The sequence below is a fragment of the Peromyscus maniculatus genome, chromosome 3, assembly GCF_049852395.1.
Source record: "Peromyscus maniculatus bairdii isolate BWxNUB_F1_BW_parent chromosome 3, HU_Pman_BW_mat_3.1, whole genome shotgun sequence".
Lineage (NCBI taxonomy): Eukaryota > Metazoa > Chordata > Mammalia > Rodentia > Cricetidae > Peromyscus > Peromyscus maniculatus.
The window spans coordinates 3,347,172-3,374,666 of record NC_134854.1 but is presented as its reverse complement, the minus strand read 5'-3'; the positions used below and the strand labels follow the sequence as shown (position 1 = coordinate 3,374,666).

The window sequence follows — 27,495 nt, the reverse complement described above, 5'->3', positions numbered from 1 at the left end:
GGCCCTGATTATCCCATTTATTCATCATATATAGAATATATAGTGAAGCAACAGCTTAGTTTACTTTATCTCAATGGATTTTTAAGTGTGTGTGTGTGTGTGTGTGTGAGAGAGAGAGAGAGAGAGAGAGAGAGAGAGACCGAGACCGAGACCGAGACCGAGACCGAGACCGAGACCATGTGTGGAAACAACTTGGGGGAGTTCTCTCCTTATACCCAATGAGTATCCTCCTTCTTAGAACTCATTAAAGAACAATAAAAATACATAAAATAGTATTTTCTTTTCTACTGCTATTTCAGATCCAGTGCCTTCCTTTGTCTACTGGGAAACACAGTTATCTTCAATCTGGGGTAACATATACCCTTAGAAGTACACAAAGAAGTTCAAAGTGGCTACTTTGAAGCGATCTGCTCAGCTGTCACTCCTGTGAGACCCCTGAGACTGATATGCTTAACAGGATGGTTTTAGGGAGGCTCTCCTTTTCTAATCAGCCTTTATTTCACTCCAGCAGGGCTGGACACAGCTGTCAAACGACAGCTCTATGCTAATTAAAGCGTCTATAGTACCCTGAGTCACTTCCTGATTGGTGTATATATGTTAAGAGTTGTCTTATGCATTAAATTAATGTGTACAGCATTTGTGGACTTAGTCTGCAATTCTAATAATTTGTTCTTCAGCATCTTAAAAGTATTTGCTCACCACACATACAGTACTTAAATTTGCTTAAAAATAGCATTAATAATGCAATTTAAGAGTCAGTGAACATGGAATTTCATCAGCAAAAAAGGTTATTAGAGTAAAAATATTTCTTTTGAGGTATCATGGAACTTTGTTGTAGAGAGGGCTAGACAGTAAATATTTCAGCCTTCGATAATTACATGGACTCTCACAACACCTCAACTGTGCTGTGACAAAAACTAGCCATAGACGGTATGCATATGAATGAACGGATTTCTACAGTTTATACAGTAACAGCCAATGACTCACATCTGTTTGGTAACCCGTTTGCTGGCTCATTTTACGTACAGAAAGGAAAAAGAAGAGCAAGGAATGTTTACCAGACTTCCGCTGTCGTCGGCCCAACAGGTCTGTAACTGCTTTTCGGAACTTTTTTGCTTCTTCTTCATTGGCAAAATTAAGAGCAACTTGACAAGTCTGGAATATTTCCATCAAAAAGAACAAAGTGCATGAATTTAGCTTTATGTAACAACAGTAATGGCAACCCACAGAAGCACACTTCAAAGAAGAAAGTTTTGCTTTCAGATAGTTTAAAAAAAAAAAAATCACTTCATGATTTAAGTAACTTTTAAGCAAAAAAGCCCAGAGAAGGGCTTCTAAACTATTAGAAGGGCTTTAAGACTATTACAAAAGCCTCCTTACATGGCAGAAACTGAATACTTTGTCTTCAGAAAAAAAATCATCGAGTTTGATTTCAATTGAGCGTTATAAATATGTAGATTGAAGAGGGGCAACTGTGTGGTATGAATAAAAATGGCCCCATAAGCTCCTAGGTTTAAGTGCTTGGTGCCCAGTCGGTAGAACTGTTTGGGAAGGACTAAGGAAGTGCAGCCTAGTTGAACAGGCTGTGATACTGGGAGTGGGCTTTGAGGTTTCAAAAGACTTGTGCCATCCCCAGCTTGTTCTCTCTGTCGCTTGCTTGTGGGTCAGATACTGCTCCAGAGCCATGTCTGCCTGCCTGCTGCTGGGGTCACTGCCATGATAGTCATGGACTCAACCTCTGAAACTGTCAGCTCCAAATAAACTCTTTCCTCTACAAGTTGCCTTGGTCATGATGTCTCTTCACAGCAAGAGAAAAGTAACTAAGACAGCAGCCTGTACAGTAATTATCAAGACAAAAAGAAAATAGGACTTACATCTCCAGCAAAGGTATGAAAATATCCTCTAGGACTATTATATACAAAGTTATTGTATAGCTCTTGTTCCCACAGTAATTTCCCATCCTAGAAAAAGAGGAAAAGTTAAAATTTACTAAAAAATACCTCTAGGACTAAAAGTAGGCAACTCATTAAAAGAAACTGTTTCGAGAAACAAAAATTTTTAGGGACATATGCCATATACATATAACATAGATAATACAGTATCATACAATTTAGTAAAATTTGTATATAAGGGGTTTCATTCAATAGGGCAAGCATTTCCAAGTACACCACATAGCCAAGTGTATAACTATGCTCACTAGATCACCAATACCACCACAAACAAGTGAGATGCACCCATGACCATTGTGTAGCTCCATTAGCCAAGTTTTGGGCTATGCTTTATCAAACACTGCAGTAATATCTTTTGCTCTTTTCCTCAATTTACAGATGCAGAATAATCAAAGACATCTTCCCTGGGCTGTGAAGTGCATCACTGAAAAAGAACACTGTGGACATCTCATTGAGGCCCACAGGAGTATAGGAGTGCACTGGGCTTTAAGATATGGCATGGTGGCCTACTTTGTGAATGAATACTCCTTGAAGAATGAAGATTAAATATTTTGGAAGTTCTTTGGTGAACTTTGATAAGTGGATAAAGTATAATTTATTCAAAAATGAAAGAAAAAATATGAAAGAAACTGCTCTAAATACATTATGACCACTACAGTGGGCATTTCTTCTTAGTGTATTTGTATAGCATTCTGTTTTCAGACAGTGCTTCTTGGTGTTGTTAAGAAATATAAAGCGGGGGCTGGAGAGATGGCTCAGCGGTTAAGAGCATCGACTGCTCTTCCAGAGGTCCTGAGTTCAATTCCCAGCAACCACATGGTGGCTCACAACCGTCTGTAATGAGATCTGGCGCCCTCTTCTGTATATATAATAAATAAATAGATCTTTAAAAAACAAAACAAAACAAAACAAAAAAGAAACATAAAGCTACTTTCAGGGCACTGCTGCAGTCTACCTCAGTGGAGGTACATATTCTAAGACATTTCACTCGTGTTCAGAACCTAGGTATAGCTTTCCCTTACAAAACATACTTACAATAATGTTTAATTATACTTGAAGTATAGTAAGAAGTGTAATAAAATAGACCAACTACAGTAAAGGTCTGTAATAAAAGTCATGTAAAACTAATGAATTGTTGGCTTCAGGATTTGTTCTTTCACTTTTATGTCAAGACTGTGTCTAACAGCAGACAACTGAAGGACAGAAAACAAAGTCATAGGCAAGACGGGGATCACAATATCCTTATCTGGGTTCTCACTCAGTTCCAATATCCTTAACTATCTCCAATAAAGTTCATTCCTCTAGTTTATCAATTTAAACACACAGAAGACAATCAGAACATCTAGACTAAATTATAATCAAGGCAGATAGCCAACTACAAATTAAAAGGAAATCAAAACAAAACTTACCTTAATGTCAAATATTCTTAGAAAATAAGATCTCTGAGGATTGTCCTTCACAAGACAAGCAACGCCACTGCACTTCTTCGACCACACACAGTTCCGATCGGCTGCATACAACTGCACCACTGCCGAAGACATGGTCTGCAAAAATACCAAGTGACAACCATTACCTCAAAACAACTGGACTCACAGGCCCTGCTGACGCTCTGACTGCAACCTCCCAAAGCATCACGCCAGGACCACCCAACTGAGCTAGCTTCCAGGAACAGAACACAATGAACATTGCATTATCTTAGTAACTTCTTTTTGAAGTCATAACCAATATAATACCAATAATTATTAAAAAGTAACATTTATTGATTCTTAAAATATAGCTAGAAACATGCATTGAAAAATACTAACCCAATGTAATCATTACTGCTATTCTATCTTCACATTACACTCAAAAAACACACCATGAAAGAGGATAAATAATGTGTCTTATAGAAAAACTGCTAAGTGAGAAAGCTGAAATGTGTGACTTAAGGAGATACTCTCATATCTCCTTAAATCACACTGCATTTTGAGGACACAAACATTTAAACAGTAGAACAATCCTATCAGGGATGGCAAACTTCCATAAAACAATTGCCCCTTTGTAGCAAAGGAACTAAATCAAGCTTGAAAGCAAGATTCAGGATTACTAATAATAAAAAGCATACCAAGACAGATAATATTTCCTCTTTTAAAAATGGTAAAACCACAGCAAAGATTTAAAGTGACTTGCATCGGTAGTACAGGGATTAAAAAGCTATTCTGAGGATAAAAACCAATCTGACTGACCACTGAATCTCCCATGAACCGGACGCAGTGGAGCTCTTAGCTGACAGAAGAGGAGTTATCTCACCACCTGCAAGGGACACCTTGGGCTGACAGGTATTCCAGGCCACCTGTTGCCATCTTTCCTGTGAGTGTGAACCAATGCAAATTCTCACTTATCCTGAATTAAGTTTTTTTTTTGAAGGCAGCTATTTCTCTTAAAGTGGCACTCACAAAAAGACAGTACTAACAAATGTGAAAGTTACAATTAGTTTCTAGACCACTAATCCCATTCCTAAACCGAAATTTAAGGAATCAGTTATATTTCAATGTAAATATAAAAGTAAATTACTTCATGAGCATTTTTTAGTTTTAATCTGCATATAATATACATAATAATGGGTTTCTCTGTGATGTTTTCATACAGGCACATAGTGTATTTTCATATTTACCTCCGGTGACCCTTCTTTGCCCTCCCTACTCCCAATGATGCTCTTCTTTCCAACCAGTCCCCTTCCATTGTCATGAGTCATGGGATTTTAAACATATGCAATCTAAATAATCAAAATCAGGATCTGATTAAGTAATTACAGTATCTAAATTCAACAAAACAGTGGCACTGTATAAATCTAGCAGACTATATTAAGACTTGGAGGTGTGGTATTTTGATATCATCTAATTATGGCTGGGGACTGCCCTCTGGCAAAAGAATTCCTTTGAACTATTATATAAATAAATCTTTAATTATGTCAAAATAAGGAATGTAAGATCAGTATACTACTAGGGACCAAAAGTTCATAAAAATATTCTGGGTTACAGTGTTCAATGTTGTATTTTTAATTAAAAACTTTTTTTTAAACTTAAGCTTCATGGAGGGAATTGGGAGATTTCCACAAGAAACATTATTAAAAATTATGAAGATAACCTAGGAACATGAAGAGTCTATACTCTGGGACGCTGGTTTAAATGATGACACTGAAGAACAGGAGCAGACACTAGCCCAATGGAAACATGCCTGCATTGCTGTGTAGCACAATTACTGTTGTCTGGTGAACAACGCCAGAGGCTACCTGCCTCTACACCAGCAGTTCTCAGCCCATAGGGTCACAATCCCTTCCTTTGGGGGTTGCATACCACATTGTGCATATCAGATATTTACATTACAGTTCATAACAATAGCAAAATTACAGTTATGAAATAGTAATGAAATAATTTTATGGTTGGAGGATCACCACAACATGAGGAACTGTACTAAAAGGGTTGCAGTTTTAGGAAGGTTGAGAACCACTTGTACCCTCAGCAAAGAAAACTTTAACAAAGAAAGAGCACAAAATACCACTTGGGGAAAAACAAAAACAAACCAAATTTTTAAAAAATACTAAAATTTGTGTTCTAGTGAAAATTTAGAGATTACAGCCCTGTAATATAGTGCTGCCCAGACATATTTCTGGAGAAAACAAAACAAAACTGGATACCAAGACACTTGACAATCTCTCTATTTAATCTGCTACCAAAAAGTAACAGCTTTAGAAAAGTAAAAAAGAATCTTCTATATAGATGCTGAAATTCTACTGTCGGAACCCCTTTACTGAAGCATCAATACCAACACTGAAGAACATTATCTGGATGTGTATGGAAACACAAAGAAAATAACAAAAGTTTAAAACATCTGCTTATGCAATGAAGACTCAACTATGCTATAATTTTTCAGAGAGTTTGACACTAAGGAAAACCCAACAATAAAGCAATTTTCAGAACTATTTCCAAAAGTTTGCAATCAGTATAAATTTATCAACTCCATTTTCTACTTTAAGCTGTCAAAGCTTGAAAAGGACACATTATAGCATAACTACAGTATATGTAAAAGTAGCTTGGACACAAAACATTTAATATATAAATTTTAGACATAAGATAAACCACCAAGTATCCTTTAAAAAAATTAGATTGACAGTGGCTTAATTAAATTTTTATAAACATTCCTTCCATTCCTTTAAAGTAATTGAAGTTAATCAACTATATGACTCTTGTCTTTCACAATCGGAAGATATTAATGAAAAACAACCTAGGGACAAGTGCTTTGGAATAAGAAATCCATTTCTTAACAGTCCAATAAAGGCCATGAATCTGTTAAGCCGAAGGAGACAACTGTACCACAATGACGTTTACAGAACCAGAACTATAAGCACTATAAGCACTCCAGATAGCTCAGCAGTGAGTAACTTAGCAATGCCTTCCCACTCAGAACTCTCATTGTCAGAGGCAATGAGAGAGGAGGCATACCCAGGGAAGTGAGGCGATTCCCTCCCCACTGCCCTTCAGCAAAGCACTATCATATTCCAGGGTTGGCTTTGCAGGCTCCAATCATTGCCTGCCTGCTCTTCCTTCTGTTTCTCCAGAAATTTCTTGTGGACCTACTACTATTGTTATATCACAAATCTCACCCCAAAGTAGACTAACTTTCCATACTGATTTCTTACTCAGTAAAATATAATTTCCCATAGCACCTGAAATACTTTTGCAAACCTGTATTTACAGCCTAGCCATACTCTGTTCCCAAACAAGTATTTAATTAAAAATTAGCTTTGATTTTGATACTGATACAATGCTTGACATCTTCAAATGAAATAAACTCATCATTGAGAATGAAACTTTGCTCTATGCAGTACAGAAGCAGAAAAGTAAAGAAATACAAAATATTTGGTTGAATTTTTATAATTTCGAAGTGATCTCAATGAAGTTTTAAAATAAATATTACTTTTGCTCAACATCAACCTCAAAACAGAATCTGGAAATTTAAAACATAGAAACAAAAGTAAAGCTGAAACTATGGTGGGAAGAGGAAAAGCAGGACAGTATGAATAAAAATAACAAACAGAATCCCCAATGAAGAAATGAAGCCAGATGAAAACAGCCACTAACTTGGGACCAGACACCATGGGCAAAGTGACCTCCAACCACTCAATCACTGCATATTAGCTACGGAGAAACTACTGTGGAACAATACTGATGTATCAAATGGTTATTAAGTATCTACCCCATATGAGGCTCGGGAACAAGAGTAGGTGAAGGCAAGACTCAAAGCAGAATTGAAAAGAGAAATGAAGAGGACAGACTTGGTCTTCATGAAGCATACAGTCGAAGAGTACTGTAACTGTTACAGAGGGAAAATGTGGTAATGCAAGGAAAAGATAACAACCTAAACATCACAGAAGGGCTTCCTCAAGTATTAATGTACCCAAACATGAAAAGAGACGGATCAGGGGCACAAAGCAGGGAAGGCGCTAGGGCAGTTTGGGGCACTGTGTGGGGTTGGGTATGAAGGAACACGGAAGGGAAGATCCTAGACTTACTATGAAATAACATCCAACTCAGCTCAACTCCACGGTTCTGACAGATAAACAGCCATACAGTTTGGGAATCTTAGCTGGAGATACAGTGTTCTTGCAATGGCCCCTGGTGCCTCACTAGTCAAGCTCCCTTCATGTCTTCCTTCATGTCTGTATCATGTGCTTTGACCAAAAGGACATCAGCAAATAAACCAGTTTGGAAAGTGCTTAAACACTCATCTGTTTTTCTGGAAGGCAGGGTTGCTCTAAAGACCTGGGATCAAAGTCTAGATACCATCAGTGCTGAGCTTATTTGCCAAGGGGTGAGAAATCAATTTACACTGTTTGAAGTCATAAAGCAGTAAGGTGGCTTGTTTGCGGCAATGGGTGACAGACACTCAAGACTGCTTACACTAGAGAGCCACCTGTAACAAACAGTTCTAGTTTTTTCCCCGATTTTAGTTATAACAGACATATACTTTAAATTGGCAGTAAATGACAAAAAATTTTAGGTTTTCCTATCATTACCAGAGTAGATTTGTGGAGAGAAGGCATTTTTTAAAAAAACATTAAAAAAACAATCGTGGTGGCACATGCCTTTAATCCCAGCACTTGGGAGGTAAAAGGTGGCAGGTGGATCTCTGTGTGTTTGATGTCACCATGGTCTACAGAGCTAGTTCGAGGACAGTCAGGGCTACACAGACAAACCCTGTCTCAAAGTAAAACAAAACAAAATGAAGCAAAGCAAAAACAAAAAACAAACAACAACAAAACTCAAACACTTTATAGACAAAAAAAAAATCACACTGACAGGAATATGTTGAGTGGACCAAGATCACTCCCTCAAAAGTTACAAACCTACTCAAGCCTCAGGAGGAGCCTAACATGCAAATTCATAAACTACAAATCACCTGCACAGCTTTTTTGAATTATCTGAACCCACAATAACAGCACTGTTACTACAAATGGCAAGGCTTGCTGTAGTCTCCTGAGTCTCCCTCTTGAAGTCTGTTGGATTATGGTAAATCCCCATACCAGGATTAGAAATTTCAGAGAATGAAGGTGGTCTCCTAGGGTTTCAACTCACCCCACCAAAGGTTAGCATTACCAGCTAGGATTTAAATCTGATAATACGGAAGGAAAGTAGGCTGACAACACATAAGTGCTACTGCTTCTCTCATTCATTCCCTGTGGGAACATTTTGGGACAACAGGTACTTTGCTGCTGGTAGGATTTGGTTTATGCAGAATTCCAGAGTCAAACTGCTAGGTATCATTTCACCATAAATTTTATCAAGCACACAGTCCACTTCCATTTAGGAAGAACAGTGATACAATAGGTTTTTCCCTGAATTTTGAATTTGTTCTAGTTGTTTCTTGTGCTAAATAAATGCTTATTTTGTATTTAACCTTGATACTTTTTCATGAGAGGAGCCCTCCAAATTATATAAACTTTAAGACACAAAACTTAATTGGCTTAAGACAAAAATGACGCAATCAGAAAAAACAAAATTTTGTATCTAAAGAAAAAAACTAAACCACTCTTACTGAAATGACACTGAGTGACCTCACCCATTTAGGGAAAAACAGCCAGTGATTTCAAAATCAACTAGATAAAGACAGGCAGGAGCCACAGATGGGTGTAAGAATTCTACTTGTGTAAGAATCTTTTTAATGATTACACTGCATTTGCTTAAATGCTTGATTTGTACTGGAGGCTCAATACTCAAGGGAAAATACCTTTCTCTTTCAACAGTAAGAGTACTTTGCTATTTAGCAGTGAAGTTAGAAAACTTATTATTGAGTCTTGGCTGTTTTCTTGGCAATTCCCACCCACAGACATTATATTCTTTATTCTTGTTTCCATTCTATAGAGCTTCTGCTCTGTGGCAGGTCTAGTTGCTGTAGATAACAACAAAACCGCTGATACACAGCCCTTCCCTATTTACAGCATGCGTCTTACTACGCAATGACAATAACATGCTGACTTCTATAAAGATGGACCCTGAAGAAGTTTACTTATTAGGTCACCTCTTCAACAACTCCAACTATTTTAATAACTCCCCATCTAACTGGAGTTATGTATGAATCCTCTACCAATCTGATGGCCCTTATTAAAATGAACTTTCATGTGTCTGGTAAGTATAGAGTATAGAAGAAATGATAAAGGAAACAATTAGGTTCCAATCATAAAAATAATTTTATGTTGCAGCCCCATTCTCACAGAGCTTAAGATACAAGAAATTGTATCAGGAGTCATTAAGGTCCATGTTGTGATCCTTCCTCTCAAAAGTATGTGCTCCCAAATGTGAAACACATACCCTTGTTTAACCTGGGAGAGGTTTGTTCTCTATGTTCCTGTTCTGTATCATCTTTATTACATAATCTGTTTGCTTAGGTCTTATTACCAGATTGTCATCTCCTTGATGATGGGGGCCCTACAGGCACATGGCATGCAATTATACAAAGGTTAAAAGACATATTAAAAACAAAAAGCATTAGTACTTGACCTACTGAGAAGATACCCAACATAAGCCTGTCTAACAAGACAATTTCATCAGCTCCAATCATAAGACATTAGGAAGTTCTGCTACAGCCCTTGTCTGATGCAAAAGTCATCTTTCTCTGCTCTAGTCTAATAAGCAAATCCACTCAAGGCTGACTACTTCCTGCCATATTAGTGGCCAGTAAGGAGAGCAGTAACCTCAACGCTCTCACATTTCTCCTGACTCAAGCCTGGGGCCACCTGCTCCTATACATGCCTGCCACCACCCTGGGAGGTGAGTGATCTGGTCACCTCTAGGAACTGTCTTCTCTACCTGGAGATATTTGAGGTGACCCCCCAAGGCCAGGGGCCAGGGTGACTGCAATATTCTAAGCTTCTCTGTTACACAGATAATTTCTATAGCCCTAGGACCAGTTCTCTTTTAAAAGGCTTTCAGTGGAAGGGCACTCCTCCCTTAGTACAGGAGTTTATTTAAATGAGGAATGTCCTTGACAGGCTTGGGTATTTCAATACTTAGTCCCCAGTTCGGTAGCACTGTTCGGGCAGGTACAGGTGGTGCAGCCCTGCTAGAGAAAGGACGGACTGTTGATGGGCTTTGAGAGTATATAGCCTTGTCCTACTTCAGTTTGCTCTTTGCTTCAGACTTCTAGCTAAGGACTCGAGCTTTCAGCTTCCTGTTGCAGCCACCATGCCTGCTGCTTTCTACTATGCCTCCCTGCCAGGATGGACCTGTCCCTCTGAAATCAAAAGCCAAAATAAACTCCTTCTGCAAGTGGCTTCTAGTCATGGTGTTTTAGCACAGAAAACAAAAAACTATATAATCAGTAACCCAGGATCTCTGGCCAAGGCAATTCTCTGGTGTGATCTGAAGGCCTGAAACAGGGTGGCCCTACTGCTCTTAACCTCTACAAAAGGGCTGACTTCTTTTTCTCTGGCAATCTCTGTTCTCACTGTGCACTGAGCAGCAGGGCAGACACTTTTTTATACCTGTTCTAGTTTCATGACAAACACCATGACCAAAAGTAACCCATGGAAAAGCTTTATTTGGCTTACACAAGGTCACAGTACAGTCCATATCTAAGAGAAGCCAGGGCAGAATCTCCAGCAAGACTGTGAGCAGAAACCATGGAGGAACACTGCTTGTGGGCTTGCTCACAGGCTCATGCTAGCTTTCTCATACAGCTTAAGACCACCTGTCTAGAGATGAAACTAGCCACAGTGAGCAGTGGACCCTCCTCCATCAAATTAACAATCAAGACACGCTCATAGGCCAATCTCATCTATGCTATTCTCTAAGATGACTCTAGGATTATATCAAGTTAACAAAACTAACAAGGACAACACCCTACAGTGTGGGAAGTGAGTGTACCCCAGTTTGAATGAGCATTCACGACATGAATATTGTCATGTCAAGGATTCAATGCCTCAGATGGGAATGTCAAGGCCTTCCCTGGTCCTAGTATAGATGTTGACAAACAAATTTAGCTAAAATCAGTATGTGATAGAACCAAAGCTTTCTAGTCCAGATGACTACGTGACCATGCTCTCTTAAAGCTATTCCCCTACAGAGAACCCCCACAAAGACTATCTAACCTGCTTCCCTGTTCATGTAAACATAATGCATATCCAAGCAGCTAGTACATCTCCATCCAAATGCACAGCCCACCAGATCCCAGCTTTATGTTACTTATGTCTTTCTTAATCTCTTATAATACCCAGAAAGGTGTCTGTCTTTCTTAGTCTTCTACCACTCCCAGTACAGTTTCTAGACTCTGCTATACAGGCTAGAGTACTATAGTTTCTCTTTTTCTTCTGGCCAGACCTCCTGAGACTGATTTTGTTCATCCAAGCACTTGCCCAGAATGGACATCATACCAGGTTCAACAGTTCCATCTCCAAATGGTGCTCTGACAAGCCTATTAAGTCCCATCATGGGAATTGCCAGATCCTTTAAGCTTCCTGAGCCAGCTAAGAAGGCATTTTAAAGTATAGTTCTCTTTTGACAGTTCCCCAGAGCCCTTGCCAATGTTAACAAATGATAGGTAGGGATGGCCCTGTGTTGCCCCTGCTCGATTCGAAGAAACTACTGAAGAAAACACCTCCAATTAGTTTCCTCAAACTGAATCGATTACGCTGTTGGAGGAATGGAGAACAGCTGCCAATGGATGAACAAGGCCCTACCAGGAACTTTTCAGTCTGAGTTTGTCCAGAAAGAGTCCCTAAACGAAGAACAGAGGCTTCTTCACACCAACTCTGAGCAGCTGAATGATACACTGAGTGCAGCCAATCAAAAGTAACTATGACCTGTTATTATCACACAATTACCCGGTCTCTGCCCCCAAACAAATGTCCACCTAGCAAGTCTGCCCTCTTTTGCATGGCAGAGACTGTATTCAGGAGTTGCCTGGTGGGCTGTCCTAACTAAAAGAGGGTAGTTCCCACCCATCCTCTCTGAGGCAATTCTGCTATGCCTTTGCCTCTACTTTCTTGCCTCTGCCTATCTGATATGGGGGGAGGGGACGAGAACAATGGGAGTGGGGAAGTTCTCTTTTATTGAACCTTTTCCAGGGGACTAGTTTGTTAGAAAGGGTTAGGGTTAAAGTTAGGCTAAATTTTTAGTGGGTAGGAAATATCAAAAGCAGATGAGACAAAAAGCTACCATGGAGAAATAAACATGCTCAGAAACAAAACTAATTTCATTTGGGGTAAAACTGATGATCACTGGTAAAGCCAGTCAGGGTTTTCACACCAGGGACACACATACTAGTGACTTCTGGGAACAGGGCACAATCAAGAGCTTGCCTCCACCTTACAGTCATGTCTGGACTTCAGAAAACACAGGAATCACGATCCAACAGTACTTGTTTTTATAGGACAGCAGCAAAACTACAAAACACTAAAACTGAAGCTTCTGGGGGGGGGGGGAATGAGAAATGTTACAGAAGCAAAATACCATATAGTATATGGTATAAAAAAAGAAGTTACAACTGTCCAGCAAAAACCCTAAAAGCCAAGTTGGTCAAAAAATACAATGATAAGATAGTTTGTGTCCAACAAGAAAAAAAAAAGGACTTTGGACTAAGTAAATATTGCATAAAATGGATAGTATCCAAGTGCTTACATAGACAATGTAGTCTTTTTTTAAAAGATTTATTTATTTATTATGTATACAGTGTTCTGTTTGTATGTATGTCTGCACACCAGAAGAGGACACCAGATCTCATTATAGATGGTTGTGAGCCACCATGTGGTTGTTGGGATTTGAACTCAGGACCTCTGGAAGAGCAGTCAGTGCTCTTATCCTCTGAGCCATCTCTCCAGCCCGACAATGTAGTCTTATCATGTAAGTGTTAAAATGAGTTCAATGAAGTATTTGGTCTATTTAAGCAAGAGTATATTTTAGAAAGATTTTTAGCAAAATTATTAGGGATTTAAAAACCTTACACTAATTTAAATCTTTAAACCTTGAAGCTATCCAAAATTATAGATACAATGGAAGTTTTCTCTATCAACAAGAAAAATACTTGCTTAATCCATTAAACCAGTTTAGCTATACAACAGGATATTACACAGTGGCTTTAAAGGAATTAAGGAAAGAAGAGAAGTGCTTCTTAAGTAATGATAAAGTTAGTTCTATGAAGAAAGAAAGGTGTAAAATGAAGGGCAAGAGTATGCTAACAAATGTACAGAAGATGAAAGAAAATAAGTCATTTGCCTTTGCCCCAAGTAAGCACAAAGGTGAAACATCTAGTTCCAGGTGCTGCCTACCTAGTCCTTTTGTGTGTGTATGTGTTTAAAGAGGGGAGGAACAGCTGGGAAATGCAGACTAACACAAAAGAAACTTTGTTAATTTTTACATACCTATTTTTGCTCTTAAATCAGGGGATGTTTTAGCTTTCTAAAACTTAATGACCTGTTTAAGTCACATCATAGTATTAGCCTTGGAAAAGACCATCTTTCTGACAAACTGCAATCTAGGAAAATTTTAAATAGCTTTTGAGCCACAAGCTTAGAAATGAAAAGTTAGGATTCCTTAATGCCATGCTATGTAGCTACAGAGGCGTCCAGTCACAAGCAAGCTTTGTCTTCTACAGGGAAAGGCCCATCTACAATGAAGGCCAAGTCTTTTCAACTCTTAAATGTGATTAACCAGCATAGTTAAAACTGACTGGCTTTGTATTCTAATTCTATACTTGCCATTCTATGCTCTGTAACTCTCTATTATCCAAGCCCTTAAAGACAGTCACAGACAGGTATCTATGTAGCATATGTATAACCATGTTTAATTTGTTGGACTTCCATATAAACAAACGGAGTGGAAGGGCAGAGAAAAGTGACGTTAACCTGAGAGCAAATCACAAAATAAGAGAATCATGAATGGCACTGAATAAAGGCAAGGGCTTGCTTTCTTCCCTTATTTTCTTCCCATTCAACTCAGTTCACCTCCCAGGAACTTAATTCTAGCAGTGACAGGTTGTGGGAAGTGATGTAGGGAACTGATGAAGGTTCCATTGGTTCCTGCTGTTTTGTTCAGAGCATCCCAGCCTTCTGCTGTTGCTGAAGATTTACTGTTCCTCTGTTTTGGATTCCATGAAATCCTCTGGTGACCAATAAATTCCTTTCTGATTAAGCCAGTCAAAGTCAGTTTCACTATTTGTTTTAAAAAAATACCTTCTAACACTACACTTCTTAGAGGCTTCCTAAAGTACACACATTCTTTTACTTCTGAACTCTTGAAAGAAACCAATGATAACAAAATGCTTTTGCATCCTGTCTATGCTGCTTAATTTTATTTGTATTTTGTATTTAACTAGCAGCCCTAGAAAGAGTAAACTTCATACAAGAGGAAATTAAAACAGATGTGTAGTAAACAACAAAAGGGAGTTGACATTCAAATTGCCTCATGATGGAGCCCACAATGCCGCATACTCTTTGACACCAATACAGAAAATATTTATTATCCTACTTTCTAAAAGGGGATTAGAAGATTTCAATTCTCCCCTAAGCTGTATACCATATCAGTGAGTCCTGAAATTTACACTTCCTTTTGCCAGAGGTATTATAATAGCCCCTTCAGAGTCACTCTACTTCCAGTTTATTCTGCTTCATGATTTCCACTTGCCCGATACCTATTAATACACAGATTCATGTTGGAAAAAAAAAAAACCACAACAGGTATTGCATTTGATAAAAATGTGTTTAAAGGAAGGAAAGAAATTAAATGAAAAACATGTCATTTTTATTTTCTTCCTGTGGTGCTGGGTACTGAACCTAGTTAGGCAAGTGTACTGCCACTGTGGATACATACCCAGGTACAGAACATGTAAATGCAGAACATGAAATTTATGTCCTGTTTACACTTATGAAGCATTGCCTTTAACTTACTTTGTGTTATTTCTAAAAAAGAAAATGAAATTACTTCTTTAAAATATCTATGACTTCTCTACAAAATCCCAATAAAATTATTAACAAGTATTTAGAATGGAATACTTGTATCAAGCAGTGCTGTGAAACTACTTGTATTTCTTAATTTTTAGCCTCAGAAGGAACTGGTTCCATACAAGAGGAAATTAAAACATGTTTACTAAATTTCTCAGCCACAGCATGAAATACCACCTGAAGTGAATGAGTCCAAAAGCCAAACTGATTCACAATGGAGCCCACAATTCCGTACCAAAAGAGAAAAACAGTAATAATAATAACCACATAGGGTGGGTTTACTTATCCAGGAATACAAGCTGCCTCAACGTTTTAAGTCTTCACATTAACAACAACAAAAGAACAAAGAAAAATAATATAGTCATCTCAGTAACAACAAGAAAATAATAGGACAAAATTTAACACCTACTTATGACAAGACAGAGCTTCCTTAACTTGATGGAGGAAATCAGACACACGTTGTTTTGCCCATTTATACTGAGAAAGTGTGTGCTCTACCACTTGAATTCTTATCACAAGTCCAGTAAAAATGATAAATGAAAGTCACAAAGATGAGAAAAAAAGTAAAATTCTTCATAGAGGACATGGTTATGTGGATTAAAAAATATAAAACCTACCCAAACCTATTACAACTAATTATTTTAGGATTCCCTGCTGCTAGGAATCAAACTCAGGTCCTCATCAAGAGCTGCAAGCACTCTTAACCACTAAGCCATCTTGGTAGCCCACAGAACTAATTATTCAGTTTAGCTAGGTTAAAGGATACACAGTCAATACATTGTATAGTACTTCATATTAGTGAACAAAAACAAGATAAGTTAAATACCACCTACACCAACAATCAGCAATTTTTCAAAGTAAATACTGAGCTACTGTGTTTATAAACTAGAAAACTTGGCAATGTTATAATAGCTGCTCTCAACTGATAAGTAGATTATCACCATGCCAATCAAACCACTAGCTTGTGAAAAAGTCTGAGAGATGAATTTTAAATTTTAGATGGACGTCCAAATCACCTAGAATTGCCAAGACAATCTAAATAGGGGGAAAAAAAGCTGACTTACCATAACTGATTTTAAGATCTAGGATAAGTATGCAATAATCAAATTAATATACTAACAAAAAAATGTAAAACACAAATTAAGGGAGCGAATTAAATCCATTAAATGAGAGACAAGGTTCCAGGACAACTCAATGAAGTTTGAAAGCTTAACAAGCTGTGCTGTACTGAATGACTCAGCAAATAGAACAAACCTGAACCTGCAATGACAAAGTCCTACAGTCACCCCACAGGATTCTTTTCCTTAACTCGGTGTGAAAAGAAAAACGTGAATCATAAGACTAAACAGAAAAACTCAGGATCACAAAACTTCTAGGAGGGGACTATCATGGTCAGCATAGGCCAACTTCTCTTAGAAATAAAAAATTTTTTTAATTTATTTATCCATTATGTATACAGCAGTGATCTGCCTGCATGTATGTCTGAAGGCCAGAAGAAGGCATCAGATCTCATTATAGATGTGAGCCACCATGTGGGTGCTGGGAATTGAACTCAGGACCTCTGGAAAAACAGCCAGTGCTCTTAACCTCTGAGCCATCTCTCCAGCCCCCAAAAATTTTTTAAAAAAGAAAAAAATTAGTCTTTATGATATTAAAATGAACAGACAACTAAAAGACTGTAGAAGTGCACATTTCTAAGTTCTGCCTTATGTTCAAACACACAAAGAATGGCTACAAAGCATTACACACAGCAGATAAGCCAACCAAGAAAGAACAAAATGCCCAAATGGCCAACAGCCATATGACAGAGTGTTCAACATCAGTAGTCCTTAAGGGAGTACAAGTAAGAGTCACTTGAGACCATTCCACATTCACTACCACCAACCAAATCACAGCCCACACCAAATGTTGAAGAGAAATTAGCTCAAATTCACTGAAAAGTCAAAACTGGCAGGGCCAATGACTGACAGTTCTTTATAAAGATAAATTCATATCTGCCCTTTGATAATACAATTCTTCCAGGTATTCACTGGAAACAAAAGATGTGCATAAACAGAAGAGTGTAACAATTATGGCAACCCCTTCTGTAACAGTCAAAAACACTGGAAGCAACCCAACTCAAAATTGTAAATGATTTAGATATGAGAATAAACATATATCATAGTATATTCATCAATGAAATACTACTGAGCAAAGAATGAAAACCTAGGTAGTAACATAGATGAATATTAAAATACGCTGAATGAAAAGGTCTAAGCAGCCAAAGTAATAATGACAGAGAAAGAAAACAACTGGAAAGAAACATTATTTGAGACATTAGATACTCTTAAGCTTATTTTGAAGGTAATCTATATATAGTATAAGATATATAGCATATCACTTGTCAAACTTAATATTTAAGATCTGAATATTTACCTTTGTAAATAATACCTTAAAATAAATTTCTGCACGTGTGCAGTATGCATGTTTGCATATGTGTGCACATGGACACCAGAGGTTGACACTGAGTGACTTCTTCAATCCTTTCCCATTGTATTGAATGAGGCAGTCGCCCACTGCACCCTGAGCTTACTGACTCAGCTAGTCTAGCTAGCCAGTTTGCCTCGGGGATCCTGTTTCTATCCCCCACTTCTATCACACACCTCCTCTCCCACCACACACATACCCTTACATGTGGGATTACTGATAGGCCAGCCCAGCTTTTATATGAGTAGTGCGGTGCTGTAGACTATTAGTTTAAGATGTGTTACATTCATTTATGCTGTGGAATATTTGTTTAATGATGCAAAGATGTGTTGAATTCTTTTGTGTTGAATTTGTTTAACTCTGTAAACCTGTGTTATTTTGCCTGCCTAAGACACCTGATTGGTCTAATAAAGCGCTGACTGGCCAATAGGTAGGCAGGAGAGAGAAACAGGCAGAGATGGTGGGCAGAGAGAATAAATACGAGAAAGGAGCAAGGAATTAGAAAAGGAGGAGGACCCCAGGGGCCAGCAACCCAGCCCACCAGAGTAAGAAGGAAAGATAGATATATAGAATAAAGGCAAAAGGTCCAGAGGCAAAACATAGTTAAAGAGAAATGGGATTTAAGTTAGAAAAGCTGGCAAGAAACAAGCCAAGCCAAGGCCAAGCATTCATAAGTAAGAATAAGTCTCTGTGTATTTATTTGGGAGCTGGGTGGCGGATCTCCAAAGAGTTAAAAAACTACATGGGTATCCAAAACTAAATTCCAGCCCTTAAGCTGAGCCCATCTTCCCAGGCCCTCCTTTTTTTTTTTTTTTTTTTTTTTTTTTTTTGTCTTTTGTTCGTTGGAAACAAGGTCTTTCTATGAAGTTCTGGCTATCTTGGAACTTACTATGTAAACCAGGGTGGCCTGCAACTCAGAGATCTGCCTGCCTCTGCCTCCTGAGTGCTGGGATTAAAGCTGTGCACCACTATACCCAACGTGTACAGTTTAACTTTTAAAATAATGAGTGTCTTAATATGAAAGGGGTAAAAGCAAATCACACAACACTGACCACTTCTTTGTTTGATACATCCTACTTCAAAGTAACTAATTTCAAGAGAAGTTCCTTTTAACAATAAATATTAATCTATTTTTATTTTCTTTTTAGGAAAGACACATCATTCCTCACTTAACAGAAAAATGTACAAACTTGATTGAAAGTATATTGCTATATCTTCCTCATTTGTTCATTTTCATTTTAAAATTAGGTATCTTTAAGAATACTCAGAAAAAGTATTTCTGCATTTGGTAAATGTTTTAAAATGCCGAACATTTCAACAGGATAAAATAAAAGAATATTGGTTCTTATATTTGCTTGCTATTACATGGGGCTTAGGAACTATCAAGAACTATAAAGGACATACTGAGATGATGTCATTGTAAGAGGCACAACTTAGCATGTAGTACAATTTGGCAATGTAAAGTCAAATTTTTTTTTTTGTTTGTTTTGTTTTTTGTTTTTTTTTGTTTTTCAAGACAGGGTTTCTCTGTGTAGCTTTGCGCCTTTTCCTGGAACTCACTTGGTAGTCCTGGCTGGCCTCGAACTCACAGAGATCCGCCTGGCTCTGCCTCCCGAGTGCTGGGATTAAAGGCATGCGCCACCACCGCCCAGCAAAGTCAAATTTTAAAAGTTATTTTCCTTTAAGTAGACAGGCCTATTTCTTGGAAATTATCATTGTAAAATAATTGAAGTCTGTCATTAGATACATGCCAGTAATCCCAACAACTTGGAAAGCTGAGGCAGGGGAGTTACAGGTTCAAAATCAGCTTTCACTACCCCTCGCCCAACACACATTCATACCTCCCTACAACACAACTTTGTGTTAGAATGTTAATGTTTTCCCCAGGAAGCATTAAGTCCACATATTAATTATGACCTTTGTTAGTGACATGCTCACTGACATAAAATAATGTCCATAAAAGAATGGATGAGTGTGTCAGCTGAGAGTAAGTGCATGTGTGGGCAATTATTAATTAGTAATTCATGCATAACAAAATCTACTAATAAAATCTGAACAAAAATATAAGTACTATTTCTGCATAAGTGTTCACAGGTTATTACTACTTTGATCTTGACTTTACTTTGCAACCTCCCTAAGTGTGCACTGCTTAGTAGGAATGACAGATAAAGAGATTTCAAATGCTTAAGTAGTCACTATGTAAATAGAGTAAGCAAAATGAGTTTTAGCAAACTTTAGTTAAACAAAATCAAAGTTCCTACAATGTTAGCATTAATCAAGTGTAATGATATAGCATGATGCATTCTTTCTGTACTCAGTCTTGAAGTCCAGAGCACATTTCACCTTACTGAACATCTCAGCTCAATTAATCACCTTTCAACTGTCTCAGCCACATGGCTAGTGGCTATCAGACACTATATGGCTATCACCATAGTAAATCTTTAATACTGAGCACTGTTTTTAATGAGAAAGAAGTCATTTTTAAAATAAGTCACTTGACTGTTAGCAGAGCCTTTCCAAAACTTCACAGCTGTGTATTACGTAACTTTCTGGATTACTTTGAGCTGTTTCCTAGCACTCTGTGAAGAAGCTTGTTTTTAGAAATGAACAGGTTGGGCTGAGAAAGCTTATGGAACAATACCAAAAGTCAGTTTAAAATGTTACACTAACATGAGTCCTCTGGTGATGTACTTGAGTACATGTATGAATCTAACTCTAATCTCCACATATTCCAGTGGTGAATTCCTGACAGCCAAATTCAATAGTCACTGGCTGGGCATGTATTATGAGCATAAATCTGGGCTACAAATGAAATTATAGTCAATACAATTAATGAAAGAGATAAAAAAGCTTCACAAACTCCCCTGTATCTTTCTCAAAAAATAGGAAAATACAATGATTATTAGATAGGTTCAAGAGTTAAGAGTTCCCTAAATGTGCTTCAAATAATTTCAAGAGTTCATACTGAAGAATGTTCTCTCATGTGGGATAAGGACAAGAATTACAATGAACTGTCTTCAGAAATCATGCAAACAGTAAGAATAATGGGAGTACTCATAATGTAAAAGCTTCCTCAACCCAGAATTCTGTATCCAGCAAACTGTCCTTCAAAGGTAAAGGAGAAATAGTTTTTCAAACACAAATAAAGGGAATGTGCTATCAGTAAGACTGACTTACAGAAATGTTAAAAGTTCTTCAGAGTAAAAAAAAAAAATAGGACCACTGCGATCATTAATTTTGATTGTCAACGTGCTGAGACTTGGAATCTTCTCCACAAAGGGCTGACTAACTGGCTCAATGGGTTAAAGGCACCTGCTGCCAAGCCTGATGACCTGAATTCCATCCCTGGAACTTACATGGAAGACAGAATAAACTGACTCCCTCTGACCTCCACATCCACTGTGGCACACTCACCATGTCCCTCTCCATCCTCCAACACAAAGTAAGTAAGTAAATGTAAAAAAAATTGGACTATTTATAAAAAAATAAATCTAGGTGTGCCTGTGAGTTATTTTCTAGATTAGGTTAACTGGGGTGCTATCTGCCCTAAACTGGGAGGCCTCATTCTATGGGCTGGGGTCTCCAATGACACAACAAGGAGGAAGAAAGATAAGCAGCAGCATTTGTAGCACTGCTTTCTGACTGAGAAGGAACATGACCACCAGCCTTGAGTTCCTGCTCCAATGATGGACTATACCCTTAAGGGAGAAAACCAAAACAAATGCTTCTTTACATACATCGCTTATGATCAGAGATATAAGAAAAGGAACCAACACTGAGAAAGATGTATAGACTTTGGGTCTGGGCAAGAGCTTGTTTAAGTAGCTACATTAATATAGCTACATGATATTTTTTATTTATAAATTATTTTCAATAATGTGGACTTTTATTTTTTAAAAAATGAAAAGGAACCAAAACAGACAGAAATTCAAATATGTACAAAGGATGCTAATGTAATGTAATGTATTATTTTTCTTATTTTTAATTGACCTAACAACAGATAATTTGATTAGTAAAAGAAACATTCAGTGACTACAGCTTTTGAATTGTGATTATAGCTTTTAAGTAAGTAAAAATAATGGCAGCTGGGGCAATTTAAATGAGAATGGTCCCCATAAGTTCATATGTCAATGCTTGGACCCCAGTTCGCAGAACTATTTTGGGAAGGACTAGGTATGGCCTTTGAGGTATGTTACTGGGGCTTTGAGGTTTAAAAGGCCAATGCCAGTCTTAGTCTCTCTCCCTCTCTCTGTCTTCAACTTGTCTCTAAGATGTAAGCTCTCAGCTACTGCTCCAGTACCATGCCTACCTGTCTGCTATCATGCTCTCCACCATGATGGTCATGGATTCACCCTCTGAAACTGTAAGCAAGCTCCCAATTAAATGCTTTCTTTATAAGTTGCTTTGGCCACACTGTCTCTTAATAGCAACAGAACAGTAACTAAGACAGCAGCAAATTTATATGGTGGTGATAGAAAAACTCTAAGGGCTCTCCACTGTCCATGAGGCAATACAGTGTTATGTGAAGCAGGACCTTGATAACGTGTAAATGTATACTGCGGTCACATGAAACCCAGCATAGCAACACTACTATGGGTGTGGAGAAAAGCTGATGCCCAGAGCTCATTACCATGCCAGTCTAGCAGAAATGATGAGTCCTGGTTCAGTCAGATGAGCCCGATTCAGTAAAAAACAAGGTAAAAAGTGACTGAGAAAGACTCAAAGTAACCTCTGGCCTCCATACACACACAGCTACACAAAAATTTTAAAAAGCAACATTATCAAAAATTTAAGGCTAATTAAACTTTAGAATAGTTGGTATTAACTAAAAAGTCCCAAGCACACACAAAAAAAGCAAGAACAGAGTTCCACAGTGAAGACAAGATCGGAGTCAAGAAAAACTGGCCTTAGGATACAATCAATAAAAAATACAATTATATTGTATTCCATATATTAAAGCTACAGTAAGATTAGACTATATGCTACAGAAACATGGACTAAGAACCAAATTAAGCTTCCAGCTATAAAAACACAGTGCTGAAATGGCAAGTTAGATACTACAGATGAAGTATTTATGACAGACATAGACAGCCATTAGACATAAAATGAGAGGAAAACAAGGACTAGAACAGCAGTAATGTACAGCACAACCTTTAAGCAGTCCATGAGGGCAGAGTGGCATTTAAAAACAAAGCCAGAAAAGTTTCCAAAGTTGGCAAACCAGTGTAAGCCCATATACCCAAGGAACAACCACCCACCACCACCCAGCACAAAAACATTAAGCAATCTATACAAAAGCACACCACTATCAGATCCCTTAAAAATACAACTAGTAACAGAAAAATCTGAAAAGTAGTCAGCAGAACAGATAGTATGTGTGGAACAAACCACTCTTCCACAGATATTATGGACAACTATTAGCATGCCTGCAAGAAATACATATCGGGAATAAAGACAGTGAGACTGAGGAAGGAAAAATGCAAGACGATTCTAACCCCATGCTAAAGAAAGCTGAGCTGAAGTGGTGATATTAATTTCAGACAAGGCTGATTTTAGAGAAAAATATTATGAGGCACAAAGGAGGTCACTTTACAATGACAAAAGGGTCAATTCACCAAGACATAACAACTGCAAATATTTATACACCTAATAAAGTTTTAAAATATTTGAGGCAAAAAAATTACAGGAAGCAGTTTTATTCATAATTACAGTCAAAGAGCTTAGCAGGTAGAAAACTAGCCAGGGTAAAGCAGCCTTGAGCACTACTGGTCAGTTTGATACACTACAGAGTGAGGGGTATATGAGACCCCACTACAACAGTTCTTAGGAGAAAGTATGTGACAATAAATTCCTACTTGAAAAAAAATACTTATGTATATTTGCCTTAACGTATGTATATATACCATGTACTTGCAGAAGCTCAAGGAGTTCAGAAGAGGGCACTGGATCCCCTAACACTAGAGTGACAGGCAGTTATGAGCTGCCATATGGGTGCTAGGAATTGAACTCAAGTCTTCTGCAAGAGCATTTAGTACTTTTAACTGATAAGGCAGCTTTCCTGCCCCACACTTACTTTTTAAAAGTAAGAATATAAGCCATTGAGAAGCTTCTGTAAGGCAAAGGACATGGTAAGTAAGACAAAATGACAGCCTACAAAATCAGAAAAGATCTTCACCAAACCCACATCTGACAGAGGGTTGATCTCCATAATATATAAAGAACACAAGAAACTAGACATCAAAATACCAAATAATCCAATTAAAAATAGGCTACAGAGCTAAACAGAATTCTCAACAGAAGAATCTCAAATGGTCGACATTTAAGGAATTGCTCAACATTCTTAGTCATCAGTGAAATGCAAATCAAAATGACTCTGAGATACCATCTTTACACCTGTCAGAATGGCTAAGATCAAAAACAAAGGTGACAGTTTATGTTGGAGAGGATGTGGAGCAAGGTAATGTGCTAGAAGCTTCAGAATGTCATAAGAAACACCATGTAAATAGCAAAGGTTTGAAGAAGGATTTCTCCATCACTTGGCAACAGGCTAAGGATATTGTGAAAAAATGTCCTACTTGTTCCATCTATAACCAAACTCCATTACCTGCAGGGAGTAATCCAAAAGGTATACAAAGAAATGAAATTTGGCAGATGGATGTGTTTCATTTTGCAGAATTTGGAAGATTAAAGTATGTACATCATACCATTGACACCTATTCAGGATTTCAATGGGCAACTCCTATGAGTTCTGAAAAGGCTGATTCTGTGATTACACACCTATTAGAAGTTATGGCCATCATGGGAATACCTGTACAAATTAAGACAGACAATGCCCCAGCATATGTCTCCAATAAAATGAGACAGTTCTTTGCTTATTACAATATAAAGCATGTTACAGGTATACCACATAATCCCACAGGCCAAGCAGTCATAGAGAGATCCAATCGAACTTTAAAGGATATGCTAAATAAACAGCAACAGGTAACAATGACTCCTAGAAATAGACTGCATAGTGCTTTATTAACCTTGAATTTTCTCAATGCTAATGAGAAAAGAACAACAGCTGCGGAGAGACATTGGACGATAGACAAAACTCCTGAGCTAAACCAACCAGTTTATTTCAAGGATGTGCTGACCTCAGAATGGAAACCTGGATGTGTTCTACGTTGGGGAAGGGGTTTTGCCTTTGTTTCTGCAGGAGAAGAAAAGCTATGGATACCAACAAAATTAATAAAAATCCGATTCGAACAGGAAAAACCCCTTGATGAAGAGAAGTAAAAGATCATCCACCAATGTGACATCTCTACAAGTTGTAAGAAAAATTTAACAATCAAAGGGTGGGGTAGGGTTCTGTTTTTGTCTTTCCAGGATAATGGAAATACCCATCTTCCAAAACTCATAAGGCCTTGGATATCCGGATGTTTACAGCAGAAAGGAAGAATCTATTGGTACCAATCTACACATGGTAAAATCTCACTGTCTAACATCTTTCTCTCTATCAATCTAGAAAAGTTGTGGTTCCAATTCAATTATAGCCAAGCTGGCTTTGGAGATGGAATTGGCTCACTCCTTCTCTAAACCCAAGCATATTGCTAAAAGAAAAGTTTAAGAGATTCTTCAGTCCCATATCAGAAGAGCCCTCTGGTGTGAGACAGAAGGAAACCAATAAAAAGGGACCATTGTCTTCTAAATTCTAATTCTCTCCATGCTTACTCTTGATTTCTCAGAATCCTTTCTTACATGCTATGTCCTCTTTAAATCCAAACCTCCCATTTTTGATAACAAATAAGTTTTTCCAATAGCAATCTCAGAAGTCACCAGAAGGAAGATGGGGCCCCAACAACAACAACTCTACCCAATCCAGAATGATGCCATGGTAATCATCATCATACTACACTTCTTGCCAGAATTTCAGACAATCTTACCTATTACTCTAAAACTTGCTGCAGAACCTACAGTTAGTCTAACTGAGATTTAACTATCTGAGCTTTCTCACAGTACCCAACAGAGATAACATCACCCCCTAAATGGCAGGAAGCAATTCTAAGAAAACGACGCCCCTTCTCCCTTAGGTTTCATAATTCTCAGGGTTATGGATGACGGTTGTAGGGTTGGGGGTGGAAGAAAATATTAACTCAGTATTGTAAAAAACAAAAAAGGGGGGGGGCGGAAGAAATGGAACGGATAGGTATAAGATATGATGGTAAATCATTGTATATACTAGTAAACAAACTTGGTAAAATAGCAACCTTAGACAATTTGCACTGTAATTTGTACTGTTATAGATTCTTATATGTTGATACAAATGTAAACTATTTTTATACTCCTGTTTAAGATAATTTGTATATTGATACAAATACAGAACTATATTTGTTATAATGTACATATATTTCTACTCTTATTTGAAACATTTTTATATTGATACAAATGTAAATTTATATCTGTCATACTTTATATATGTTCTACTTCTGTTAGGATATTTGGTATATTGATATATATTTAAGATTATTGTCATATTGCATATCGCACTATATATTCCTACCTCTGTTATAAATATCTTGTGTATTGTCACAATTTTGAAGTCATCGTTCTTCACCATACATTTGCTTATAGACTGTTTACCTTATTTACGTGAAGCCTTAGTCCTTAGGTTATTTCGGTAGATAAGATTTATAGATTTATGGTCGCCTATGCCTGTCATCTCTATAGTTACGTTAGTTAGGTTATCCAGATTTACAGATACATAGGTCAGATGGACAGGTAATCTTCAAACACTTCATAGACCTAGAGAATATGGCATTTAAATAACTTAGAATTCTGTTGACGTGAGGCACAATTGCTCCTGGCTGCACCAATTGATCCCAAGAGAATGTTGGGCTTCTAAGACATTTCCATTTGGAAGTTTGTCTTTTTGGCACAAAATGGCCTACGGGGCAAAGAACTGCCCTTGCCTTGATGGCTGACAGTACAAATGCAATGCTGTCCTTTCTGGACAAGCGGGACACAAGGAAAGCGACCACTGTACTCTGCCAAGACAGGGTAAGATGGTCTTTCAGAAATCCTGCTTCTGAAAATGGTCTGTCAGATACTCTAGGCCTGTAGCCAATTTGAATGCACCAACAATGCTGAGAAACATTAGGTGACTGTCCAGGCTGCCAGCTGTCTTGGTCTACTCTTGCAAGATTCCCGAAGTTGCTTGCATCCGTCTACCATTTCTCAGGTACCATTATGTTCCTTCTCAGGTCTTTGATGGGATTGAAGACTAGCAGTTATAGTTACAACTTAGTATATATAATATCTTAGATAGAACATATTAAGTATTAGATTCAGGTTCTTTAGGATAGGACACCTTTGAATGATCTTTATAACATGCCGTTTACCTATGCTCTATACTTCTCTGGATTTTAGAATGTGTTTCTTGCTTGATATTGTTTGCATTGGTTGTAGTTACATCTTATCTAGGTCATTATCCCTCATTATTTCTGGACAATATTTGATAACCATTCCTTTGTATATAGTCTTGTATTAGTTTAGAACCTTCTTATTTAGACAAAAAGGGGGAGATGTAGTGGGTAGCCATTCCAGCTTGGATCTGGAAGCTCCAACCCC

The 27,495-nt window shown here is 37.7% G+C and overlaps 1 protein-coding gene across 2 annotated transcripts in view; it reads right to left on the bottom strand.

The window, feature by feature from the left end:
- The window catches only part of Wasl (WASP like actin nucleation promoting factor), a 60,343-nt gene that overhangs the window by 21,642 nt on the left and 11,206 nt on the right, over positions 1-27,495 (bottom strand). Inside the window, exons 1-4 of one of the 2 annotated variants that reach the window (XM_042272840.2) lie at positions 7,501-7,898; positions 3,359-3,493; positions 1,875-1,961; positions 1,059-1,155 (exon numbers count right to left, since the gene is read on the bottom strand). In XM_042272840.2, coding sequence (XP_042128774.1) covers positions 1,059-1,155; positions 1,875-1,961; positions 3,359-3,490 — 316 coding nt within the window. In that variant the 5' untranslated portion in view covers positions 3,491-3,493; positions 7,501-7,898. Of the gene's footprint in view, positions 1-1,058; positions 1,156-1,874; positions 1,962-3,358; positions 3,494-7,500; positions 7,899-27,495 lie in introns of those variants that run through there. The other variant, XM_006988399.4, reaches the window with a different exon arrangement.